Source organism: Bemisia tabaci, chromosome 5 (assembly GCF_918797505.1).
Source record: "Bemisia tabaci chromosome 5, PGI_BMITA_v3".
In the NCBI taxonomy this organism is placed as follows: domain Eukaryota; kingdom Metazoa; phylum Arthropoda; class Insecta; order Hemiptera; family Aleyrodidae; genus Bemisia; species Bemisia tabaci.
The window spans coordinates 5550699-5578017 of record NC_092797.1 but is presented as its reverse complement, the minus strand read 5'-3'; the positions used below and the strand labels follow the sequence as shown (position 1 = coordinate 5578017).

At 40.8% G+C, this 27319-nt stretch overlaps 1 protein-coding gene across 4 annotated transcripts in view; it reads left to right on the top strand.

Annotated features, from left to right (window-relative positions):
- LOC109034870 (Protein C kinase 53E) overlaps nt 1–27319 on the top strand; it is a 337504-nt gene that overhangs the window by 168127 nt on the left and 142058 nt on the right. For 2 of the 4 annotated variants that reach the window (XM_019048243.2, XM_019048241.2), the window contains exon 4: nt 27072–27183. The exons of the other annotated variants lie outside the window; for them this stretch is intronic. In XM_019048243.2, coding sequence (XP_018903788.1) covers nt 27072–27183 — 112 coding nt within the window. The remainder of the gene's footprint in view (nt 1–27071; nt 27184–27319) is intronic. 4 annotated transcript variants of the gene reach the window in all.

The following is a 27319-nucleotide window of genomic DNA, read 5'->3' as shown; positions in this document are numbered from 1 at the left end:
CGTCGCGACGCCGCCTGCTTGCTCTCGAAAAATTGTCGCCCCAGGAAAAGGGCGCCTAATATTAGCCCTGTAAAGAGGGAATGAGAAAAATGCGTGAAATAGTTCGAATAATTTAATTAAAAAACATAGAAAAAGGAAGGGTGGCTAGCGACCGGGAAAACTGGCAAGAGTCAGGGAATGCAACTCGACCAGGAGAAATCAGTGAAAAGCAAGGGAGTTTCATCAACGATAAGGGTTTTTTTTAATTATTAGATTCCGAGAGCGTGAAGCATCTTCTAGGTTGGGCCATGTAGCGGACAGGTGGCGTGCGCCGTATCAAACATCTATTGTGCAAGAATCCTCCCGTTCAGCGAGCCGATGATTGAAATTTATAGACAAAGCTATAGACAAAGAAGACATAAAGGATTTGCAGAGATCCTATTGGTGGAAGCGGGTGGTTGTAATGGACAAAGGAGATAGGTAATAATAGACTAACAAACGACAACCGGCAAGAAACCCGACAGTTAGTCTATCTTTTCCCCTCTTAGTCTGCAAAGACCACCGGTTTCGACCAATAGGATCGCTTCATATTCCCCATGTCTTCTTTGTCTATCGCTTTGTCTATCAATTTCAATAATCAACCTGCAGGTGTTATGATAAACAAGAACATGTCGGCTACCGGCTGCAGAAGGCCAACATCGTCGCGTCGCGTCGTTTCGCCGTAGCAAAAACGCCTTCAATTAATCGTGTGTGCAATATGGACATCCATTAAGCACGAATAGTTGTATCAAGGCGTTATTTGCATTGCCACGGATCCCCATCGTCTGACACACGGAAAACCGGACGAATTCAAACAGAATCAGGCCAAGTTCATCAGACGTTGCCTAATCTCCTCCAATCATTTACTTTTTGATAAAATGAACACTTCGACTTAAAATTGTATGAGTATATTTTCTATAGCGGAGGAAAAATGCACATAAAGTTTAGATTCATTAACCACTTTAGTTTTCTGTCAACAAAATAAAAGGAAATCAGGAGTTCTGAAGTTTGGTTACACCAATTTTATTTAAAAACGTGCGTTTAAAGGCGCAAATGTCAGCGATTTCCGTGATTTTAGTGCCCTTCAGTATTGAAATTTGATGATGCAGTTAACAGCTCTTTAATTGCGATTAAAAGAACTTCATGATAATTGCTATCGGTGTAGCATTGGTACACATTTTTTTATCATCACCCTGACATTGTAGAGTTGGTTTTTCAATCCCTTTTTCTTAGTCCATCGACTAAGATAAACAACATTATTTCAATGCTACTGCATCCTCTAATCACGGATGAAATCATCTAATTTATTATCACTGTGTTTATTCTTTGGACTCTCGTGATTTTTCTCCATCTGCCTTGTATTTTAAAAGTGGTTCATCATCGAAAGTGTTACAGGCTGTAAACTTACATACACCACTGCCGTGATAGCGAAGGGAGCCGTAAGTGCAAAATTTTCGAAATCGAGTTTTCTTCAAAATTCGTCTAAAATCTTTTAGATGAAATTACTGAGACAGCTAAAACATCAAAATGCATCCCAATTTAATGAAAACGAGACGTATGAAAAAGCCGTAAGTGCACACAAAATGTCATAGTTTTTTTCAAGATAGCCGTAGGTGCATGAGAGCCAATGAAAACAGAGGAAGGAGGAGGAGTTTCAAGAGGAATGCCGCCCTCATCTGCCGATTTCTAACCTGAAAATGTGTTTCTTGTGTGTCCAACACGCTACCACTCAAGCACGCAGAAGATAGCACGTACTGAAGTCTTGCCAAATACTAACCTAACATGAAATTGAATTTTACCTTTTTCATGTACTTTTAAATAAAGTCGGTCGAGTTTTAATCTCCAAAATCATTTCTGAGAGTCTATGTATCGAATGATTGGTTGCGATTTGGCAAAGAACGGAGGCTTCTTTCAATAAAATGTTCCACTCACTCTGGGCTTCTAGGCCCATTTTCTCAAAACTTCATTTTTGCTTTTACGGTTCATTTTTCGCTGTCACGGCAGACCTGCTGTCTTACAAGTAACGTTTTTAGCTATAATGAGACTATGGACTTTATCCAAAAGCAAAGGAGGCAGTAGAAACCTGTCTTTCTGACTAATGTTAACCGAGCATTTTTGTTCATTAAGCGGCAACGCAGCGTGCACTCCACGTCAGGTGATCGCGAGGGGCGGCGGGAGGGGCGAAAAGGGCGCGCGCCCGCCAGGAGACGGGTTAGTGCGAAGGGCGGGGCGGGGAGGGAGGAATGAAAATTACGCCAGAAGGGCTGTTAACGAGGGCCATGGTGGATGCAACAGATCGCTCTCCTCTCTATGTTTTATTTATACCTCCACCTGCTCTCCTCCTCCCCTCTCTCCGGGCGTAGATAGGTGACGGATTGCCGGATCGTGATCGAAGTGATCTTCGATTATAGTTGTTATCACAATAAAGTCATCTTGCTTTTATCCGGAGACAATATAATTTCGAGACCTCACACTTCACGGAGAAAAAAATCTCGTGCGTGGGACGCAAAGTTTAGGTCATATGGATCTCTGAAGTTTTCAGATTGAGCATCTGAACACTTAAGGTGTAGCTGTCGAGGTTCGGATCACACATCTGAAACTTCAGTTCTCACATCTGAAGTACTTCAGATGTGAGAACCGAAGTTCTTCGGATGTGAGAACCGAAGTTCTTCGGATGTGAAAACCGAAGTACTTCAGACGTAAGGACTAAAGTTTCAGATGTGTGATCCAAACCTCAGCAGCTGGACCTTAAGTGTTCCAATAAGTGTTCCAATGCTCAATCCGAAAACTTCAGAGATCGATATGACCCACGCACAAAGTTTTTTTCTCCGTGTTTCTTTAACAAAGTGTAAATGTCTACTTTCAGAAGGAAACACTCAGTTTTACCGAATGATGACTAATGACCTTAGAGTTGAACAATTGGTCTGGTCATCAGGCCTCCATTGACCATCAAATTCCGATCAAACTAGACAATTTGGTGACTGTTGGTCACCATGCAACATTCTCCTTCGATCAAAATGGACTGCCACCATCCATCATTTCTTCCTGCACGGAATATATGTATTTCCGCGAAATTTGCGCTTGAAAATAACGTGGAATAACGAATTTAGGACTGATGACTCCTGAAAGTTAGATGGGAATTGGTTTTGGATTTAGAGCGTCTTTCGCAGCCTTAATTTGCAGAAACTCGTCTGCAGAGGGCCAACATCGTCGCATCGCGTCGTTTCGCCGTAACAAAAACGCCTTCAATAATTCGCGTATGCAATATGGACATCCATTAAGCACGAATAGTTGTATCAAGGCGTTATTTGCATTGCCACGAATCCTCGTCGTCTAACCCATGGATGACCGGACGAATTCAATCCGAATCAACGCCTTGCAGAATGCCCACCGCGACATTCATCACTCATCATTTGGAGTATTTTATTTGCTTTTTTGCACAACAAGTTTATCATCCATCATTAGGCGTTGATCTCCAAATCCAACTTTTGTCTCACCCTACGTCATTGCTCAGATTATTAGTTCGATTATTAGCCTCCAAACTTCATTGTCTTCGGTTTTATCAGTGACGTGTGGGAAGCAACCAGGGACCGAATTTGATTGGTCCTTCCCTTGTCATTAAATATACTCAGGACGAGTCTCGACTGCGTTTAAGTCCGGTTTAGCGTTTCTGATCGGCCGGTGGTGCGCTTTGGACTCATCGATGGTTGTTGTATCTTTGTGTGGAAGAGCCGACAAAATTCTGCCCCCAAACGGAAAAAAAGGTATCACCATCTCAACTATACTTCTAGCGGATTTTGGCGCCAGCCATAAGAGAAGTTGCACTAGCTAAAGTGTAAAGGCACCAGCCAGCGGTATAGTCAATCCAACCTCGCTAATGCTAACCATAAAAGTGGAAAAAAAACACATTGAATCTAGAGTCCAGACTCTTAAAGGCATCGACAAGAAAAAATACTCTTGATTCAATCGGATTTTCGCTTAAATCAAGAACCAAGCCTCTCAATTTGAGCGGATTTCCTTTTGATGTAAGCAAAAATCTGATTGAATCAAGAGTATTTTTTCTTTTCAATGTTTTCAAGAGTCTGGCCTCTAGATCCAATGTGGTTTTTTCCAGTGAAGGGCACCAGCTAGAGGTATGGTTGATCAAACCACACTTTCAGCTGACTTAACCATACATCTGGCTTGTGCAACTATTGTAATATCTGGAGCTAAGATAATCTAGGAGTATAGTTGGGATTGTGATACTTTTTTTTCCCGTGCAGTGCGTCATTGGTTAATGACTAAAGGTAGATGAAACCATATTACTGTAAAATGTACTTTTTTTCTTGACTTTTAATCGGCACGCGGCGAGTCAGGCCCATAACTACCGTTACCTCATTTTTTCGAAACGTAACTCGGCTTCCTCTCCGTTTATTACTGTCCGTGCAGTGATAACTTAATCCTAAAAATTCGCTTTTAAATCGGAAGAAATGAAGGGACGACTCCGGCATCGCGGTTGGGCGTCAGTGGGCGAAGCCTAACGGGATAATAGAAGAGGAGCCACCGCCACCTGACGGTACAATCAAACGTACCCTCTCGGCCCCGAGCCGGAGCGTCTGTCTTCCGTCGTTTTTCGTTTTTCCCGTTTTGTTCGCACACCACCGCCGCCGCCGCCGCCGCCGTATATTGATTAATACCCGACTTTTATTCTTACTCTACCCCCTTCCTCCCCCCCGCCCCCCTTTTGTTCGCCCGACCGCGCGCGTAAGTTGTGGCATGTGCAGGCTGGCGTGCTCCGCACATGTCCCTGCGTTGCGACGTCGCACGGTGGATTGAGGCAACAGGGGAGGTTGGACACAATTCGGAAACTTTACACGCTTATAACTCCGTACATCCAAAACTTTGAGGTTCTAACAGTGGTTTCATTGGTTTCCTCGTGAAATTTTCCTCCAGAAGCACCCCTTAAAATTTAAAATGTGGTGCAATAAACCTCTAAATTTGCAGTTTCCGTGAAAAATGTCATGTCTCACCTCTCTAATTGACTCGATCCACTGTGCGTCTCGATTTTTTCAACACTGAAAAAAAGTAGTTAAAATTTGTTGGCTTTTCCGAATTCGTCAGTTGCGCTGATCACAGAATCGTGTTCTGATGCTTGAATCTTGCAGATTAGCTTGAATTAAGAAGATCTGTCCAAACAGCAACTATCTACGTTGAATATTAACCGAGATTTCGCGCCTCGAAAAACTCGATTTATGACGTCATCCACCGCCGGTAGTACGTACCATGTTGTGCACTACCGCGGTGGATGACGTTACAGACTCGACTTTTCACAGGACGATATCTCGGTTAACATTCAACGTAGAAAGTTGCTGTTTGGACAGATCTTCTTATTTTTAGCTAATCCTCAAGAATCAAGCATCAAAACACAATTCTGTTACTCCAGGTACTACTGTTACTCCTGAATTCTGTGAATGCTTCAGCAGGGAGACAGTCAACAGAACATCGGACATAGTTAAAAGCAAGCATCGGAACGTCATCAAAAATTCACGCACAGCGAAGGGAACGCATTAAAACTTTTAGACCTAAACTTGAAACTCACTTAAAGTGAGAGACTGACTCATTCCTAATTCGTAAACTCAAACGTCTCTTTTGCTTTACAAACTATTCTACTTTAAATAAGCAACGCAATGAAACTCGCAAACGGAAGGAAATGATCGCTACTATTCGTCGTAAAATTGAAGAAATAATGGTTACTTATGAAACCCACCCAATGGTGAAATTTTGCGACTAATTATTAAAAAACTTTTCATTGAATATCTCGAAGCAAAGAACAGGGAAATCGTTATAGGCGGAATCTTGTCGATGATGGTGTAGTTTCCAGATTTGTCAACTATTTTAACGCCTGAGCCAGTTAAATTGCCTACCCGATTATTTGAAGGCGGTCGACGGTGTTTGACACTGACGGCAATGTACAATGCGTCAATTTCATGAAATTTCCGTCCTGATTTTCGCAAATGATTTCAGTTCAATGGATAATTTACAGGTGTCTGAAATGTGATGAATATTTCGTGTTTATATAGGAACTACTGGGTGAAATGAACACGAGAATTCCCTTGGCTCTTAAATTGAACAATTTTTGGAGGATATATGACAAAAAAATCTAATCTGCCAGAATCCATGCGTTTAATGGGAAATGCTGCCAAATTACGTGACCAAATGGTGCTATTTTTCACTTCTAAATATTTTTTTTTTTACATTTTGTACTATTTCCTATATCAGAAAAAAATTATAAAACATACTGCGAAATCAGTTCTTTCAGCACTCGCAAATGAAGCAATAAAATTTTTATTGTGCAAATTTTCCATTGCCTTTACATTAGTTTTAATGCCATTCACGCTAAGTGTTATTCAAAAAATTATAGAAAATACTGCGAAATCAGTTCTTTAAGCCGTCGCAAATGAAGGAATAAAATCTTTTTGCACAAACTCTCTATTGCATCAACATTACTTTTAATGAAATTTAAGCCAAGCGTCACATCGCGTGGTATTTTAAAAGTGACTCACGAATATCAACGAAATTAATTTAAAAACGCATTTAAGCTAATTTTTGTGTGCAGATTCTCCATTACCTCAACATTAGTTTTAATGTCATTCATGCTTAGCGTTACATTGCGTGGTATTTTAAACATTAATAACGAATATCAACGAAACTAGTTTAAATGCATTATGAAAGCACTCGCAAATTCAGCCGATAAAGTTAAACCGGCCGCAACCTGTTGAAACCCCGCCTCGTCCCCGTATCGAGTCGCTCTTTATCCAGGTCAGGCTCGAAATTCGGGACTCTCAACAACCCCGCTCGCCGGGAGATAAACCACCCGGAAGTCTCCGATAAGACGGCAACAACTTTATCTGCGCTCGATCACGTCTATTATCAATGCTATTCACATCACACCTTCCCCCTCCTCCCCCGCCCATCCACCCCCTACAGTCTCGTCCTTTTTTCTACCACCCCTTCCCCCCTCGCCCGGGTCGTCCTCGCTAATTCACCGTTGGCGCAAAAAAGTTGGGTAGTTTGGCGGATCGGAGGTGTATCGTTTTCGTGGCGGAAGCCGGAACTTCCCCCTCGCCCCCCTCACCCCCCGCCCCCGCCACCCCCGTCCGGCGCCGGGCTCTCGAACTACTATTTGTTGCTCCTCCATTATCATAATCCCTTCCGCGGCGAGAGGATCAAAATTTGAGACGAGCTGACGAGAGTGGAGAGGGAAGTTTTATCTCGCTTGTTTCGCGGCGCGGCGCGGCGCTTCAGCCGGGAAACGAGTTGGATGTTGTCGGTGGAAGATGGAACACGTACGGAAAGCAGCGTTGCGGGTGTCGAGAGAAACTTCGGAATCCGGAAAAAGTTAGGGAATAATGGAAAATCCGGAAAAAGTCGGGGAGTTATAAAAATTTAAAAAATAGGGAGCTTGAAAAAATCCCGAAAAGTCTGGAATCCCGGAAAAGTTGGAGAGTTATGTAAAACCCGGTTTTTTTCAGTTTTGAATTCATCTTGAGCATGTGGATCGCATTTAGCGAAAAGGAACCAGCGTGATTACAGTGTTGAAAAATGTTGCTTCTTCATAATCTTAAAAATCTTGAAAATCTCCCAGAACAGTAAATAGCTCGGCTTCCCACCAAAAAACTGTTAATTTTAAGGAGAAGTAATTTTGTAAATTTTAGCACTATACATTTATCAAATATTTTTAAAAGAAGAGGAGAAGTTGCACAATACACTTAGCGCAGTGAATCCTTTTTGCTTAATGCGATCCATGTAATCAACGTCATATGTGTAAGGGTCCTAGAGATTTTTGTAACCGAATTCTACTTATTTGCCTTAATTTTATCAGTTTCTCTTTTATAAGGGAAATGTAAGTGATCCTATCTGTTAAAACGGGTGGTTTTATGGACCAAGGGAAGAAATTGATGAACTGAGCGTAAGGTCTCTCGTGGGAGTCCGTTAGTTAGTCAATCACTCGCCCTCTTCGTCCATTGCAACCACCAGCTTTCACCAATGTAGGATCGCATCATTTTCCTTTGTCTATCAATTTCAATTATCAGCCCGCATACTGTTTTCCAGTTACGCTATCTAATACGAACGCTGGCTTTTCACTCGTTAGTCGATGGTGGAAAGTTCGTCTCTACTCTGACGTAAGGGCGTATCTCAATTTCCACGTGAGCCATGTTTTACATGCGAAGCCACGCTTTTCAGGGCTCATACGGAACTCGAGATACGCCCGTTCGTTGGAAGAAGCGACGGTATGCAGTATTTTCAACGTGTTCAGCGCAAAATTTCGATACCGAAACTCGTCTTGCCGCATTTTAATTTTCGCCCCGTCTAATTAGTGACTTCTCGAGGAGGCAGACTAGAAGAACCTGTTTGCTTCCCGGAAGCGAACAGGTTTCCTCGCTTTGCTTCCGCGAACGGGAGGGACTCGAAGCGGCGGAGCATTCTCTGCCGCCGTGGAGAAACGGCATATGAAAATTGCAATGTTGCCGAATTTCCCTTCATAAAAGATTCATTTCTTAAGAAATTGTATGAATGTTTTCCTTTGGAATCCCAATGCACACAAGATTAAATTTTGATCAAAATTTTGTGAACTATCCTAACAGGAATGTACTCATATTTTCCAGAAAATTCGACTATGGGCCTGTTGCAAACTTTTGCTAGAGCAAAAATAAGAGTTGTTTCTTGTAGATAATGCCTCAAAAATCACGATGAGCGCATCGGCAAAGTCTGAAATGCACTCATAACTTCACAATCTGCGTAAGAAATTTGCGTTTTTTTAAGCTTCCCGCTTCAAAAACGATACTACGGCACAGGTGAACATTTTGTTAGAGGAGTCGCTCCATCGTCGGCGATATTCATCATGGCCGACGCTTGCACGCAGTTCCGCGCGTAATTCAAGGAGAGTTCAAGGTCAATCAATTCGGGCGTGGAAAATATGAACGTTAACACACCGATTGTTATCTGGTCTAATCCAGTTCAGGTGTTATCTCGTCCCATCACACGTGTTTTGGCGGATTGGCGTCGGCCATGATGAATATTGCCGACGATGGAACGACTCCTCTCACAAAATGTTCACCTGTGCCGTAGTATCGTTTTTGAAGCGGGAAGCTCAAAAAACCGCAAATTTCGTACGCAGACTGTAAAGTTATGAGTGCATTTCAGACTTTGCCGATGCGCTCATCGTGATTTTTGAGGCATTATTTATAAGAAACAACTCTTATTTTTGCTCTAGCAAAAGTTTGCAACAGGCCCATTGTAAGTAGAAATTTGGCAATATCGCAATATACATACGACGTTTTTCCACAGCAAGGCAGTTCCGCAGTCGAACACCGCAACTCATGTTTTTATGAGACTCATCCATCTGAAGTCACTGTCGAAAGTTTCCAACTTGGAAACACTCCGCCTGCTGGAGCTTTATCAGCCCCTCCAACTTCGAGGAAACTCATCGCGCCGTTTATGCGGGGGCGTAACCGCACTCTCACATGAGCTACGAAAAGCACGTGGTAATACGGACGATAGGTGTCATCTTAATGTTGAGTCACGTGATTGTACCATCGGGGCGACGAACTTTCCATTCATGACCGCAAGAGGAACGCATCGCAACGCGGAGGAGAATTGCCTAAATCGTCGTAACAGCATAAGTGCATTTCCACGTGAACTTTGAAAATTATCGAGTCATACGGAAGATAGGGCTCGTTATGAAGTTTACTTACGGTGTTCCGTGCAAGGAGTGACGAAATATGTTACCTCGTTCCTCGCATAATTAAATTACGGCTCGAGTGTTAGGGCTCCTTGTTAGTCGTGCAAATATTGCTTACTATCTCGGAGAGAACAATACTGCATTTAAATATTTACGTAGAGCTGTTATATGGTGTTTTACACCTGTATGTGCACCGTGCGCCTCGCACTGTACGTACACTTCATTTTCTTGTCTGCTCCTTCGCGGCGGGATTAACCGAGCTGAAATTAGAGCTATTCTCTGCTACTCGCCGATTTAGGAGAAGGAAGAGTGGTAGTTGATTCTGATGGGACTAACTGTTTGTTCCTGAGGATAATGGCTCGTTCATCTGATGGAACCGCTGAACAACTGAACTAATTTCTGAGTTAACGAGAATTTTGCTTTATTCGGGTACTTGCTATAGTGATCAGTTGTTTACCCCCCGATTACTAAAAATTTCCTTGTCGCTATTTACTTGCTAATGGCTATTTCGAAAGCTAAAAATTTCATCCTCGGCGCGTTGCTTTACCAACACATCGCAAGCCGTGTCCTACAAAATTTTAAAAAATCAAGGGGATAAGTCCAAGAATTTAGTTTGCTTTGTTTGTCTTTTGTCGTGTTTTATTTGATTTAGTTTTGGTTTGAATGAGAGGCAAGTTAATCAGCCTGGAACGAATATACAAAATGAAAATAACTTAAATTAAGATTCAGGCTGCAAAAAATATTAGGAAAAAGAAAAAGATGAAAAATCGGAACGTTTTGCAACTAAATCATCAAATCTCAAGCGCTCTATCAACCGAGAAACAAAAGTAAAACAACTAATTAAACAGAGAAAAAAACATACTGAGCCTCGCCGCTGTCACTCTGTACTGGATCACCTGCGACGGCGCAGAGAAACAACTATTCGTGCTTGACGGATGTCCGTACTGCGTCTCCAAAATTGAAGGCGCTATGGCGCGAGGCGTCAACTCGCGATGCTCAGCTCTGTGCTGGCAATGAGGTGTCGCTCGGTTTCGGAAAAAAAGTTAAGAAACTAGTCTCGATTACGCCTCTCCGATCTATGGCTGAGTTGACACTCGATTGTTTTTCTTTATTTCAATTTGACGTCTAATTCTCTTTGACGGTGTATTTAAAAAAAACTATATCTAAAGCATATATTTACCGTCACCATACAACCCACGGGGCTTGTACTTTTTGCAAGCCTCGGGCCAATATGACCATAATGCTTTTTTGGGGATATATACATGAAACATTCTGCCGTGCTAAGGAAGAACATCGTATGAGCCTTCAGGCGTTGCCAAATTTTCTTTGATAAAACACGGATTCTCGAGAAAACCTATGAATATTTGTCTTCCAATTTTTCAGGTAACATTCTTCACAATTCCACCCAAAGTTCCCGAAACTTTCAAGGAAAAATATTCATATCTTTTCTCAAAAATAAACATTTTACTGGAGGAAATCTGGCAATTCTCAAATGTTCATACGTCGTTCCTCCTTAGCACGGCAGTATTGAAGGGGAAATACGAATTATCCGGGGCCTTCTGCCTAAAGTTTAGCCCACTTTAAATGTATTCCTCGTAATTTTCATCTTGAATAGTCATGAAATTTTTAATTCAGGGAAACTTGTCACCCAAGTTCGCCCGTCAAACGTCACAGCAGGACCGGTGAGCAGAGTCGAAAGTTGGAAATCCCTTCGATTATTCAAAGGGACGTTGGCCACGGGTCCGGGTGCGGTGAAGGCAGTCAGCGCTAACAAGTTAATTCGAGCCGTGAGACAAGTGAGAGAAAATTGGAGTCCTGCAGACCCAAACCGGTAATCAAAGCTATGACACCTATCATCTGCTCCCAGGGATCCCACCGAGGGGTGGTGGTTCCACTCTCCGGTGTTTTTCATAGCACCGTCGAGACAGCATAGACCGCTTGTCAGGTTGTGCGATATAGTGTGACTACACATTTTACATCGGGAAATTGGGAAAAGTGCTGATTTTTCAGCAAAATATGGCAATACTACGATAGTGTCGATGTATTTTGTGTTTAGTTTGGGTCACCCGGGCAGTTCGGGTTCGGGCAGAGCGAGGGAAAGGACGCGTATTGATGACGATACGCGGCGCAGAGATACAACTATTCGTACTTGATGGATGTCCGTGTTGCGTCTTCAAAATTGAAGGCGCCTGGCACAAGACGTAAATTCTCGTTGCTCCGCTTTGTACTTTTAATGAGGTGTCGCTCACATTCGGAAGAAAAGTTCGAAAGGTGGTCCGATCAGGTTTTCCCTATCAGGTTATCCCTAAGATGCGGTGACACTTGGTTTTTTCTGTTTTCCCCAATTTGACGTCTAATTCTTTTCCTAGGATAGATTTGTAGACCCATAACTGAAGCTCGTATGAACCGGGCCTGTACAACTTGCGGGGATTTGATTTTTTTAGGAGATTCCCTTTGGTTTACACGACGATTAAAGGCGGTTTAAGAACGGCCTCAAAATTAAATTATAAAAACGGCACTTCGTGCCAATTTTGAGTTAAAATCTGCAGTATAATTTCGGAAATTATTTCTTGAAATCGATCACAATAATTCGCTTTTGCAAATAGCACAAAATACGATGGGAAAATTCTATGATTTTGATAATCATTAAGGTAGAGGTAGGTGCTAATCTACCTTAAAATTTACAAAATTCGCAAGATTTGTTAATTTCGTAGTTCGTTCCCCCCTAATGATAACTCATTATAATCTCTCTCAAGGGCCCATTTCCAAAGTTACGCCGCCAAATTTTATCCGTGGTTGACAAAATTCGTTCATTTTATAATGTTGCTTTGAGGGCTTGATTCCTGACTCCATCCTTAGTCACCGTGTACACCAAATTGGGTCTTTCCAAGGAAAATATTTTTTTATCGAGCAACTATGAATACAACCCATTTTTTGACACTCATGTAGAACATGCTTTTGCATTCTAGTGGTTCAACCACGGGACACTCTATACACCGCTCGCAAAAGATGAAAGCGAGCAGTGATCGGTGAATATTGAAAATGGTGCGCAACGACCTGTATACAAAAAAATTCGAGCCCGTCAAAACTTTCAAGGTTTGCCGATGCAGCGACAATCTATCACTCGAACCCATCGAAGCCGGGGCGAGGCGCCGCGGCCTGAGAACAAATCCTACGACAGATTATGTTCATCATTGTTCCGAGAACTCAGCGCCCGCTCATATTTATGACGGAGGCTCGTTTCATCCCTTAAAATTCCCCTCCGAAGGGGTGAAAACTTCCTCCAAACTTTGCAGTTTTCTTCCTAAAGCTTGTATCGTGAGTCGACAAATATTTACTTTCCTCGAGGAAACGTCCTTGTCAGATTTTGCTACGATTTCCTCGACGGGTGCGACAATGTCCATTCAGGAATACTTCCGTGTTACGGAAGAAAGCCGGTAGTGCATTTTTGTATAATGCCACGGTTAGCACATGCTCCTATGTATCCCAAGGCTCATCGCAGCCTCCAATTATGGCTCTTTTCTTGTAACAGAGCAGAGCACCACCCGCATAAAATAAGAGTTCTACAACTCTTTTGAAATTCACGCGTATAACTGGATTGCATTTTGCAAAAAGGAACCAAGAGGATTCCAATTTCACCAAGATTGTGCAACTTTTTTTACCAAGTTCAGCGAGCATTGTATTATTAACACAATGTCCAAAAGATAGTAGCACTGAAATATATCGGTATGTAGAATGTAGCCAAGTGCTAGAAATAATGTAACATTTTTTGTACAACTCACATTATTTTTATTGATAAAATTTGGTCTTTTATCAATAAAATTTAAGTTTTCCAAAAAATGTTACATTATTTCTAGCACTTAGCTACATTCCACATACCGATACTGTTTTTACCTTGCAAATATAAATTGATCATCTAAACAAGTTTTGCCTTTACCCCAATAAACCAATAAATTATAGACAAAAATTACCATTGTAATTACAATTTTTGCATGATTACTAATGTTTTTATTTTAATTTCATCGCAAAGAATGTGAGTTGCACCATCCTAGCAAAATCGAAATGATTTTTGTTCCTTTTTGAAAAATGTAATCCAATTGAGACCCCGTTCAATAGGTTTACAACACGTAAGAGATACAGACACGTGCAAATACTCATTTGTTTTGAGGTAATATCACTCGGAAATCACTGCGGGCACATTTAACAAGTCTAAAATCCACTGTGTAGTATTCAATTTTCGTAGTATCTAACACATTTTTTTCTAAATGCCCGCGTTTCCACGCAGTTTTTCTCATTTGCCGCCCACCAGATTTTCCAAGAAAGAAATGTAAAAAAACTTAGACTAAGAGACAATCCATGAGAAATTAGTGAATATATAGGACAATACATACATCTCAATGCGATAGATTGCTTGAAATTTCTTGAAATTTTGTATTTTTTACCAATTTATAGAGACAAAGTTACATAACGCTGGCACTTAACCCCCCCCCCCCCTCCCAAACAGCGTTACGTACTTTATGGACGCTCTCTCAGTATGAAACATTCCGTCCTCGTGGTTTTTCAAGAATAAGCGGCCTGCGATGTTTACACAAGTGCGTATTCCAACGATAAAACCCCATTAATTGAATTACATCGCGAATTTTTAGTTCTGCAATCCCATACTCGTAGACCTCACTCGAACCACTCGCGGGCTGGTGTTGGTGCGAGTCTTGTATTTCGCGGTTGAGCGCTTCCTCGAGATATCCGTCCGCCAATAATTTTTGGTTGCCCCGTAAATTGAAGCGAACACAGCTCCTCCGTCCGCGAAATATGGCGTCATAACGCAAGTCATTTTGCCGTAAAAGTTAACGGCTTTTCGGAATGCTGAGCGGAATGGGAGCGAACCAACCCCAACGTTGCCCGACCGGGCGGAAAATTCGAAAAATTCAGCGCCGATAAGCGAGAACCGCTCAACGCCGTTAGGAAATCAATTCTAATTTGCGGGGTTTTTTCCTAGCTCGACAGGTATTTTGAAAAGGTGGCACGATGTAGCGTCCCCGATCACGGAGTGCTGTACGCTTTTCGTTTCCATAAACAAACTGATTCGGGCTGCTTTTTAATATCCGCGTGTTTCGATTTATCCAGCTCTCCCTATCAAAATATATAACCAATATTAGAGAGAACAAGTTCGACTTTCTCTCCCTGGGGCCCCTCGCTTATGTATCCGAATCTTTAGGGTTTCATCCAACTCGTAGAAACCTACCAAAGCTTGTTGGAGGGGTCCGAAACAATATTTTCCAGGTCTGACATTACATTATCTTTGCTCGTTCTCTTTTAACTCACACTGTACTTAAAGAACGCACGTACAAGGGGGGGGGGGGGGCTCAGTGGGCCTGAATTTTCCATGGAATAAAACTGTAAATGAGGAGCTTGGAGGACAAGGAGCAGAAGTGCAGTTTTTGTCATTTCGAGAAACTCATGTTAGAAGTCACGGAATTATAAGGCTCTTTATGGCGGAATGAAAATTCAAACTGACTTTTTGATTCTTAAAAATTGGAATTTAGGAGCGAATCTTTCACAAAACATGCATTAGGACTAATTTTACTCAAAATTATTAATATCTCGATTTTTTCGAAAACTGCACGTATGCGCCTTGTCCTCCAAGCCCCCCAAATGTTGTCAATTTTTTTTACAGAAATGATCAAATTGTTATCCCTTAATCAGTGTAATTAAAATCATTCTAGACGCGTATCGATATTTCTGGCATCATCACAGGTGCAATTTTTGTAAGTTGACGATATAGTGTATAATATAAGGAGCCAGGAGCATTGCATTGTTGCTTAACTTGTGCATTATCATCGTATGCAATAAAACTACTGAAATCATGCGAAAATTTGAAAATATGGTAATTTTTGTCGTAAATGTACAGTTTTCAGCGTGTAATTTAGGACCTTTTTAATGATGATCAGGTTTCTTCTCCGAGACAAAAGAAGTCTCACAATTTTAGCACCGTTTTAGCTCCTGGTTCCTTTTTGCAAAATAACATCCTAATAATCCTTATCGTTGGCAAGCGCTTTTTAAAATACCAAACTTCAGAAAAAGTGGACGAATTTCAATCCCATTTTTTGAATTGTCGAGAGGGAAACTAGCGTGAATTCTCAAGCGCAATATGTGAAACGCCGGCCCGAATACTATGACAGTGTTCGAAAATGAAGACTTCCAGCTTTGCAATTACTCCCAGCGGAGTTCGGTTCCCGCTCCCATTTTCCTTACGGATACGTCGTAAGAAACTACTTCGAGCGTTACGTAACTTTAATTGGCGCGTCGTTAGAGGAAAACAGTAGAAATACTTAGAATTCCTCCACAAATTTCAGCTGTAATAAAATAGCTTTCTGAAATTGTCTGAAAATAACGAATCGCACATCGTTGTTATCATTCTATTATCCTAGTCATACGGATCGTTGTTTGAAATTAAAGGCGCATAAAGAGAATATTTCCACGTTGCCAAGAGTTTTTGGAAACTCTCTTGAGTAGCCCCACGGCTCGTACAAGTGTGGGAGAGGATCACCAAAGAGGAAAACAATTTCATGTTAAAGCGATGAATATTCCGCTTGTTGAAAGTGATTTTTAGAATTTCTCATCCGTCCTTATACCTAAGACAGAGCCACGTGTGATAGATTTGCGTTTTAAGTACTGTTTTTTACGTAAAATTTCGCGAGAAACACGATGATACACTGCTTTTCTCTGAAATCAACTCCAAAGCTTAAAAAAAGCTCTCTCTCTCGGCCTTAATGGAGGAGATTTCCCACGTTACCGTAGGAGACCACCTCTATATCAAGACAAATTATCTATGCAAATTTGAGACTTCGAGAGTTTTTTTAAGCTTCGGAGTTGATTTCAGAGAAACTCAGTGGCATTATTATGTGTCTCACAAAATTTTACATAAGAATCTGTTCTTAGATCGCAACACCTGACAGATGCAAGAGTTCTATTAGCTGGATAATTTGTATTCGCTCATTTTTGCTCAAAAATATGTGGAGGATAATGAAAAGAAATTCTTAGTTGTCATTTAGGCATTCTTCTTTTGGAAAATTATTTCGGGAAAATCAAGGAAGGCATTACATCAACAGTACTCAAGACCATGCATTTGCTTACGTATTACTGAAACACCCTGTATAAACAGCAGGAGGAATACAATCCTCAAGGTAAATGCTCAAAATGCGTGAGTAAACAGAGGAATCCTACCGAAACGCGGGGCTCCGAGAAAGAAATCTCAGAATCCGAATAGTCAGCCCCGAGGATTTCCGAATCCTCCTGAAAGTGTACCCGATAATCTGCCGTACCAATGAAAAACGCCGTAAGATCTTTCGACTGTTGCCAAATATCCTTTGATAAAACATAAATTCTTCGGGAAACTTTTGGATGTTTTTCTTTCAATTTTTTAGATAATTGTATTAGCTATTAGCTACGAACCATTAGACACGGTTCACATTTAAGCATCATGTTGTATATTTTCTCATGAAGATCTCATGTAGAGCACGATCTGTGCAACAGGAATTATCAGAGGTAACTCCTATCCAAGCAAGATACTAACGATTTTATGTCATGAATTCAAACTTCCCACCCATAAAAAAAGAATGATCTACGTGTGTTAAATTTACTGTACGTTACCATAGTAGTCGCTGCGGTATGAAAATATGGAAATTTTAATCTCAGCACTTCGGTTCAGCTGTTGCACGTTTTGAACGCTTTGAACAATGCAAGGCAAGGTCAGACATTTCTCGATTAAAAAGCCTGCTGCTCTGCCGTGGTAAGGAAAAATGCTGTATGAACTTTCAGGCGTTGCTAAATTTCCCCTGATAAAACACAGATTTCCTGGTAAATTTATGAATATTTTTCTTCCAACTTACTAGATAATTTTGTTGGCAATTTCATTCAAAGCTCCTGAAAATTTCAAGGAAAAATATTCATAACATTCTTCAAAACTAAACGTTTTATCGGTGGAAATTTGGCATCTCTCGAATGTTCGTACGGCGTTCTTCCTTAGCACGGCCATACTCAAGTAGGCTATTTTTTGTCTTGTGAGCGGGGCATTCGAAATTCCCTTATGACCAAAAATGTTATCATCTTAGTTATAAGTTAATGTCAGTAATTTTCGTTTTAAAAATCGTGTTTTGCATGAAATTCCGGCTAAGAAGCACTCTGCTGAATGCTCGAACTCGTTCTCAGTCTACCGGTCCATTTGGCAACGTCTAAATTATCTTACGGTGTTTCTTCTTAGCGCGGCGGTAATCTGCCCATAATTCTTCCCGGTTCAGGAGGGTTCGTCTCGGGAGCAGTGTCAAAGCGTTCCCCGGGATCGATTTCATAATTTATTTACCAACTTTGATTCATCGACGCTGCGACCGAGCCCGGAGTTAAGTCGGGATTTGGACGGCAGATAAACAGTTTGATCCCGTTTTTGTGTTGCGACCCCGCTGGAAATTGTATCCCCGGATCCCAATTCGCCTGAGGATTTATGTTCTATTTTAGCGGCGATGACTGCCTGTCCGAACTAATCAAGGCTCAGAACTTTACGATCGCGCTCTCGGAGGAAACAATTCGAGTCCGCTTTTCGCCGATTGCAAAAAATCAAACCATGATGGCCAGGGGGCCGATTATTGAATTTGGTAGACAGAGCTACAGACAAAGAAGACAGAAAGGATGTGGAGGGATCCCATTGGTGAAAGCGGGTGGTTGCAATCGACAAAGGAGGTAACTAGTAGCCCAATTAATACCAACGCACGAGGGACCCTATACTTAGTTCATAATGGGCCTGTTGCATGCAAGAGATACAGCCGCGCGAATAGACTTTTTAGAGGTTAAATGACACGAAAATTACGATGGTCACATTAAAAAAGTCTGAAATACACTCCTTACTGTGCAATTTGCGTTGTTAGGAACGCGCTTTTTCAAATTTCCCGCGTCTGGGGGCAGTTTTCTAATCACCGGAAACGAGCAAACGGCGGGCTCGGTGATTTCCGGAAGATGCCGAGTCGTTGTTGTTGTTGTTGTTGTTGTTGTTATTTTTTCCTTCAGTTTGTTTACAAACCCAACGTGATCTACTATAATGGTCCATATACGCTTTATGCGGTAACCAAATCGATCAACTTTTAAATATTCAGCGCAATCCTTCTACATTTCATTTCACGATGTCACGAGCTCCGATTTTTAGGTTATGTTGTCAGTTTTAGTTGACCGGAAATAGCCGCGAGTTGCCGTTAATTGTTTCCGTTAGAAAACTGCCCCCAGACGCGGGAAATTTGAAAAAGCGCGTTCCTAACAACACAAATTGCGCAGTAAGGAGTGTATTTCAGACTTTTTTAATGTGACCATCGTAATTTTCGTGTCATTTAACCTCTAAAAAGTCTATTTGCACGGCTGTATCTCTCGCATGCAACAGGCCCATTGTCTCCCTTAGTTTATGAGAACCATCAATTTCAACCAATAGGATCGCTCCATATCCTTTTTGCTTCTTTGTCTACAGCTTTGTCTATCAATTTCTATATAATCGGTCTACTGGGTGAGGTTCAACAGTGGACTACATTTGGATTGCATTTTGCAAAAAGGAACCAGGAGCATTGCAATGTTGCTATGATTTTGCAGCTTCTTTAGTCTTGGAAGAAAAACCTGATTATCTATAAACGGTTTCTTTTTACTCGATAATAACGGTAAATTTAGGGCAAAAATTACCATGTAAATTTCATATTTTTTCAGGATTTCAATAGTTATATTGCAATGGATGAAGTTGCAAAATCTTAGCAACATTGCAATGCTCTTGGTTCCTTTTTGAAAAATGCAATCCATTAAGACAATTTAAAAAGGCGGAACCAATGCAATTTGGAAATAGAGCGATTGGAAGGAAAGGAAAAAGGAAAAAGGAAGATTGTCGATGACGGCGCAGAGATACAACTATTCGTACTTGATGGATGTCCGTGTTGCATCTGCGAAATTGAAGGCGCGATGGCGCGAGGCGTGAACTCGCAATGCTCCGCTCTTTGCTGCCAGTGAGGCATCGCTCAAATTCGCAAAAATTAGTCCAATCCGTCCATAAATCGTATTCGATACATCATGTAAATAGGTGAGATTGTTTCGATATCGATTGCTTCAAACATAGCCTCAAAAGTCTATTGTGTACTATAAGGAATCGGGTTCCTTTGGATAGGGTTTTTGATTCTTATGAGTATTTAATGGCAATGAAAAGTTGAATTGTTAGGAATTTCCTCATATTTAGTTTTTCCTACTTAAATCATAAAATTTTGTCTAAGGTTATGTTCTGTTGTTTTGAACCAAACGATACATCGAAACCACTATCGAATACGATCTATTCGAAGGAAATTCTAGGGAAGTTTTTCGCAGTTGTCCCGGGCGGGAGGAAATAGAGCGTCTATTTTTCAGTGGCGAGGCGTGAATGATCAATTTTCGATATTTCGCCGTTTGAAGCTATGGTAAAGAATCGATTATTACACACCGTCGCGAACACCCTGTATATCGATCCTCTTCTACAGGTTTAAATGGCAGATCAATCGATAAATCGCAAGTCCTTTATCAAGTCGTTGCTATTTTTATCACCGTAGCCGAAGCCTCGTAACATCGGTCCCGTCCAATTAAAGTGAAGAAGTCGAGAGTTCCAGCCGGCACTTACGGCCTTGTTTAGACAAATGACGTTGATTTAGCGTATTTTTTATAGGCCATCCTCCCGCCGAGCGCCGTCTCCAGGACGATTCTAATTAAACTCTATTGCAAATCAAATTAAGCTCCTAGTGAAACTTTCTTATATAAAATTTACTCCTAGTAATGATTCCGCAGCCGCTCGCCTCTCTCCCGCTCTAATTCATTTATTCGGCTCAAGGGTTGCCGATTTTCAAAATTAGTCGCTCCTCTGACGTAAGGGCGTATCTCAATGGAGATGTTGCATGTGTGAGGAATTTGCGATTTGACTGTTGATTCTTTTGTAAGAGTTTGCGAGAAAGACGATGGTGCCACTGGTTTTCTCTGAAATCATCTCCCAAGCTCAAAAAAAGCTCTCAAGTTGAGGCCAAAATGGAGGGGATATCCCACCCTACCCTGAGAGTCCACCTCTACATCAAGACAAACTCTCCATGCAAAGATAGGGAGCAAATACATTAGCAGGGTTGCCGTGTTTTTAGTTGTGGAGTCTCCAAATAAAGTGGCAGCCCTGTCAATGTATTTGCTCCCTATCTTTGCATGGAGAGTTTGTTCTAATGTAGAGGTGGACTCTCAGGATAGCGTGGGATATCCCCTTTATTTTGGCTTCAACTTGAGAGCTCTTTTTGAGCTTGGGAGTTGATTTCAGAGGAAACCAGTGGCACCGTCGTGTTTCTCGCGAACTTTTACATAAGAAATAACAGTCAAATCGCAAGTCCCTCACACATGCACCATCTCAATTTCTGCATGAGCCCCAAAAAGAATGGATTTGTATGCAAAGCGAGGCTTACGTGAAAATTGAGATACGCCCTTACGCCAGAGGAGCGACGGATTCTCGGGCGAAGGAACGTAACTCCATTCCGAGGCTGCGAAACGGACTCAAACGAAGAACTTCGTTTCAGGGTTGCTACAGTGAAAGAAAACTAGGAAGTGTCAGGAAATTTTAACAAATCAGGGAAAATGGCGAAAGAGTCAGGGAAAAATTGTTGAGTCACCTTCATTCGCTTCCTAGAATGGGCTTGACATTTCCAACAATTTTTGCCCGAGAACTATTTTTACGTACCAGAAGCTATTTTAGCGTACCAGAATTAAGGGCGACTTTGTGCTCTCAATCCAATTTCAGCGAATCCATCGAAAAAAATACGATAAGCAAATTTTAGTTATTTACATTGTAGAAAAACCATTAATTAGCTCAATTTTGTTGTTGTTTCACCCCCCTTCCCACGACAATTGTGATGTAAAAATGGGGAATTCCTAGAGGAACATAATAATTTAAACCCCCTACGTTTCTCGTCCATTTTGCACACTCACCACAAGTGAGATCAAGTAAATGGCTCAATTATGGTCTGAAAATACATTATCTGTCATGCGACACAACTTCTGAACTAAATCAGAATCTTAAATTACTGATAATTAAAAGTACAATTTGCCCCTCAGAAATATTTTGGACTCTCTCTTTAATTTGTAACCAATTTTAGAACCTCGTGAGCACCTTTACTCTATTCTATATTTTGCATTTTATTTTGCATTTAATTTGTAATGAAGGGAAGATAAATGAATGGAAATAATCGTGATAAATTTGACAACGGCGGGCTTGTCTGCTCCAGTGACGTTCAGTCTCGTTTAATCAGAGGGAGCATAACGCTGCTCTGCAACCCTATGGCTTCGGCTCCCAATTTGCGTGGATATTGCCACATCTTAAAGCCAAATCTTTATATCTCTCCCAGCTGTAAACCAGCAAAAATTTCCGTTGTGCCTAAAACAGCCAGAGCACCTGCAATTTTTCGGTATGCAACAAGCAACATGGACTTGCCGAGAACAGCAATAGTTGCATTTAGATCTAGCCATTGAAAAAGCGCTCAGCCCCCAATTTTAAGCGCTCAGCTAATACGGAGCACTTTTTTGTTTCAACCTAACCTTAAAATTATAAGATAATGCGTTCAAATGGCGTGTCAGCTAAACAACAAGATGTCAGAGAGGAGCCTAACATATTTTGAATAGATGAATCTGCGATACCTTTATTAAATGCTTCGACTGTCAAATCACGGATGACGATAATCGTTTTTCTATAACATATAATTCTAGCGGTAGTGCATTTTTCTCAAAATTGACAAGGTTTAGAAAGCTCTGGAAAAAAGAGCACATTGGATCTAGAGTCCAGTCTCTTGAAAACATTGACAAGAAAAAATACTCTTGACTCAATCAGATTTAAGCTTAAATCAAAAGGAAATCCGCTCAAATTAAGAGGCTTGGTTCTTGATTTAAGCTCAATACTGATTGAATCAAGAGTATTTTTTCTTGTCGATGTTTTTAAAAGTCTGGACTCTAGATCCAATGTGTTTTTTTTCCAGGTCTAAACTAGAAATTAATTTCACATGCATTTTCTTCGAAATCTTACATAGGAGACGAATGATACGATGGGCATTCCGGAAATCAACTCTTGAACGAGGTTTTTGTATACTCGAATAGTTTTAACACGGATCAAATGGAAGTTCGATTACACAAATGACGTCACTTGTATTTTTGCCTGTTTAGCTAACCGGGAAACTGCCTTTTGAGCCATGTTAATCGTAAACACTTATATCCCGTTCAAGAGTTGACTTTTAGAGTTCTCGGTGCGTGATTATTTTTGTTGTGAAATTTTGAAGGGAAAACATATTGCGCAGTGTTTTAGTGTGTAATTCATGCCTTGTCTAGAGCCCCATCGAAATTTTGGTGAGCGAGTTTTTTCATCTCATCGGTGGTCATTCCCTTCGGGGAACTTAAAAACACGCCCTCATAAAAAGCTGAACGGTTCGTTATACACTGGAAAAAGACTCATTGGATCTAGAGTCCAGACTCTTGAAAACATTGACTAGAAAAAGGACTCTTGACTCAATCAGATTTAAGCTTAAATCCAAATGAAATCCGCTCAAATTAAGAGGCTTGGTTCTTGATTTAAGCTTAAATCTGATTGAATCGAGAGTATTTTTTCTTGTCAATGTTTTCAAGAGACTGGACTCTCCAATGCGTTTTTTTTCCAGTGTACGGACACATTAGAGCTTTCCCGCTTGTTTTTGATCTGAACCCAAGAGAGTCTGGCATCATCGGGAATAATGAAGCTCTCCCGTCCTTCCCTGAATATATTTCATGCGATGTGCATACTCCAAACCCTGGCTCCTCGCCTCCCTATGATCGAAATCACTCAGCTTAAGGGCGTAATATCATATACAACACGTGAACAACATGATCGGATTGCATCCTCTCCATGTTGCCATGAGCCGTCGAAGCACCCGCTAACTTTAAAGACGATCCATTTATTTATTTATTTTGTTTCTGCGAGGTAATATTCCTTTCTCAACTTACTCCTGAAGTTCCTCTTGGTCGTTACGTGCCCCTCTATTTGTTCGACAGAGTTTGAATTGTACGTATTTCTATCAAACGGAACAATGTGCATTAAGACATGATCCCTGAGACCCATACGAATACATGCATAACAGGGCTCACGTATAACGCACATAGTTCCGTTTGGCAGAAATACGTCCGATTGGATCATACCAAAGTAAAAGACAAACCACGTATCTCGCTGTGACGCTGTAAATTGCGTGATATCATTCTTTTTTAGTGCTTTCTGACCCCTTAAATTTTCTTTTGTCGCAGTTCGTTCTATCGTTCTACAGGGCCAATCTCTATAAATTTTTTTTTGGCGTTTGACGTGTGATAGTCTCTAAATGAGTCCGCTTTATTCCGATTTTGGAACCGTGACCTAGCTTTTATTATATAACGTGATAAAGTTGTGAATATTTCCATGAAAACAGTGTAGATGTCCATTTTTTGTCACAGTCTGTTATAAAGATCAACCGAGCCGATTGTCATGCTTTTTGCGGCTATCGATAGGAAGGAGTCCCTAAATGAGCCTGCCATACTTAGATTAACTTACATGGTCCTGCGAAGCGGGTTCATAGAGGGCGCGAAGCGGCTATTAGGGGTTAGGGCTGCGTAGTAGCCAGGGGGTGTGCCCCATAGTGAGCATATATTGAGCACGAACGGTTGCGTTTAGGTGCTATGACAAACGATGAGCTTCTTGGCTACCGGTTGCAGAAGCTAAGGACGGTGCGTGACGATTCGCCGCGCCGTAACAAAAACGCCTTCAATTAATCGTATATGCAATATGGACATCCATCAAGTACGTATAGTTGTATCAAGGCGTTTTTTGCAGTGCCGCGAATCCCCGTCGTCTGACACTCGGAGAACCGGACGTATTCAACCAGAATCAGCCCGAGTACACCCGACATTGCCTAATTTCCTCCAATGTTTGATTTTTTTAAGACTGAGCAACTCTCCGACTTAAAATTTTATCAGTATATAGTCATTATAATTGAAGAAAAATTCACGTAAAGTTTCAATGCATCAAGTACTTTGGTCCTCTGTTAAAAAAATAAAAGATGAGAGGAAATCAGGTGATCTGAAGTTTATTCACACTAATTTTGGTTAAATCTGTGCAACTAATGCCGCCAACACCAGGTTAAAAATTGCTGGATCTCCTCCTTTCGCGAGATTGTTAATTAAATGAATCATAAGTATTTGATCTTGTAATTTTGAATTTTTCGTTGAATTGATGGTATTATTTTCTCTATTATCTGCTTATTTTCTGTTACAGAGGTTTTAATGTAGTAATAATTATCAGCTGCTGGTTTAAATGCTATGTAGTTTAATTTCTTTAAAATCTCTCTTCTCTTGGTTTCTTTTATTTTTCGTTTATCGTTCAACATGGCGGTGACCAGAATAATATCTTCAGACTGACCAAGTATTAATTCACTCAAAAATCTTCTTTAAAATCATGTATGAAGACGCCATGTCTAAACAACAAGGGTTTCGTGATTCGATCGTTTTTCTTTTCTAAAACGGTTTGTTCATCGCCTTTGTCCGCTGATAAATCTGTCTTTTCTCGTGGAGTGTCAGCGTATAATTAAGTCGTGATTGTCGAAGCGTTTTCTCGGAGAAGAATTCGGAAAAGCTGTCGGCTTCGAGTGTTGGTTTCAGGAAAATCTCGTCACTTGAGGAATGTTTCCTGGAATTTTATCAAGAGTTGGAGACAGTGATCGGGTCCTCGGTTTACTTCACGAGAAAAGTCTCACCGGATCCGTTTACACTCTGAATAATTGCAGTAGCGTGGCGTGCTTTGCGATATATCGATTGTTCTGCCATTTAAGCCTATGGTAAAGAATCGATTATTAAGGTGTTCACCCGACACCCTGATTATCGATCCTTTTCCATAGGTTTAAATAACATAACGATCGATCCATCGCAAAGCACGCCACGCCACTGAATAATTGTGATGGAAAATCGGTCGATGTTTTCTTTTCATTCCGTGTTTTTTTTTCCAAAGTCAGTTACACTTTTAAACCTTTAATGTTATAAAAACAAAACGAAAAAATTGCCGAGCTCAATGAATCGACGGAAGATCTCCCAGTTCTACGATCTCTAGCCATGGTGAGAATCTGCAATTTCATCGATCAGCGAATTGCGAAAAAAACTGAATCGCTGATTTTAGTCGAGGTAAAACTTTCAATAAAAGCTGCGTTTTTATGTCAAGGTCGCGGAAATATTCGACCGTGATAAGTAAAAACGCAGTATGAACAACCGGATGTTGCCAAATTTACTGTCAAAAAATACTTATTTCTTTTTAAGGAAAGTTATGAATATTTATCATTGAAATTCACGAAACAAAATTTTTCTGAAAAATATGGGATTGAATACTTACAAATTTTCCCCAAAATTTGTGTTTTATTAAAAAAAACTTTAGCAGCGTTTGAAAGATCCTACGGAATATTTCTCTAGCAAGGCAATATTAGTATTGCGTTACGCCTTTTTTCAGATTTTTTTTCTCATTTCCATTTCCATATTATGCGTAGATATTAATAGCTCAAAAACGCGATAGTATTCGTTTCTAGTAGCGTAGTGTTCGATGCTTCTTAGACGCTATTAGTTTTGAAGTTACCGCAGCGATCCTTTTTTACATAATTCGATGGTTTCAATCAGCGAATTGATTGTTGAATCGTTATCAATGGCTTTGATCGATAAATCCATATCTTATGTAGCAATGCAAGAACAAGCTGCGTGCTTTTAAATAATCTGCCGTGCCAAGCAAAAACGCTGTAAATCCATCAAGATTTTCCCTCGTTTTTTTTTTAACTTGACACCTTATAAAATAAACACCGTTTTACCACGCACCTCAAATCTTCAGGTGAAGTTCTTGATAGTATTTGCAAAAGAAGTCTGCAAAAACATTGTCCCAAGGTACGCAGGTGTTTCTGCTATGATACGTTGTTTCCAAAAAATGTAAAATGGCGTTTACAGCGTTTTTGCGTTGCACGGCAGTAATGCAGTATGCAGGACTCACGTCACTCGACCTTAAATAGTCGTATCCATGCGCTATGATAAGAGCTTTTTTAGTTTCAGTGCAAAGACACTTTTTTTTGTAGTATTTAATTACTTCACTCGTGAGGTTTCTTAACGTTTGTACTGCTCCCGAACAACGGCCTATTTTCAATTCGACGATTCGTTTGTCTATAGGACCATAGTGTATCCGTTGCAATGTAATTTGTATCTATGACTCTGTAAAAATTGTACAGGTAGTAACGTATGTTGTAATATATTGTGACAGGCCACCAGAACGAAGCACAAGTTCAAAGTTCACACTTACGGGTCTCCAACTTTCTGTGATCACTGCGGCTCCCTCCTGTACGGTATCATTCATCAAGGACTCAAGTGCGAAGGTCTCTCGTCTAATTTGCCTTTTTGTCGTTGTGTGTGTCCCTCACTGTTTGACTATTCCCCTAACAACTATATTCTTCCACTCAACTATCTTTGTCCTTTACTCTTCTCTCTCTTTCCCCCCCTCTCCCGCTGTTC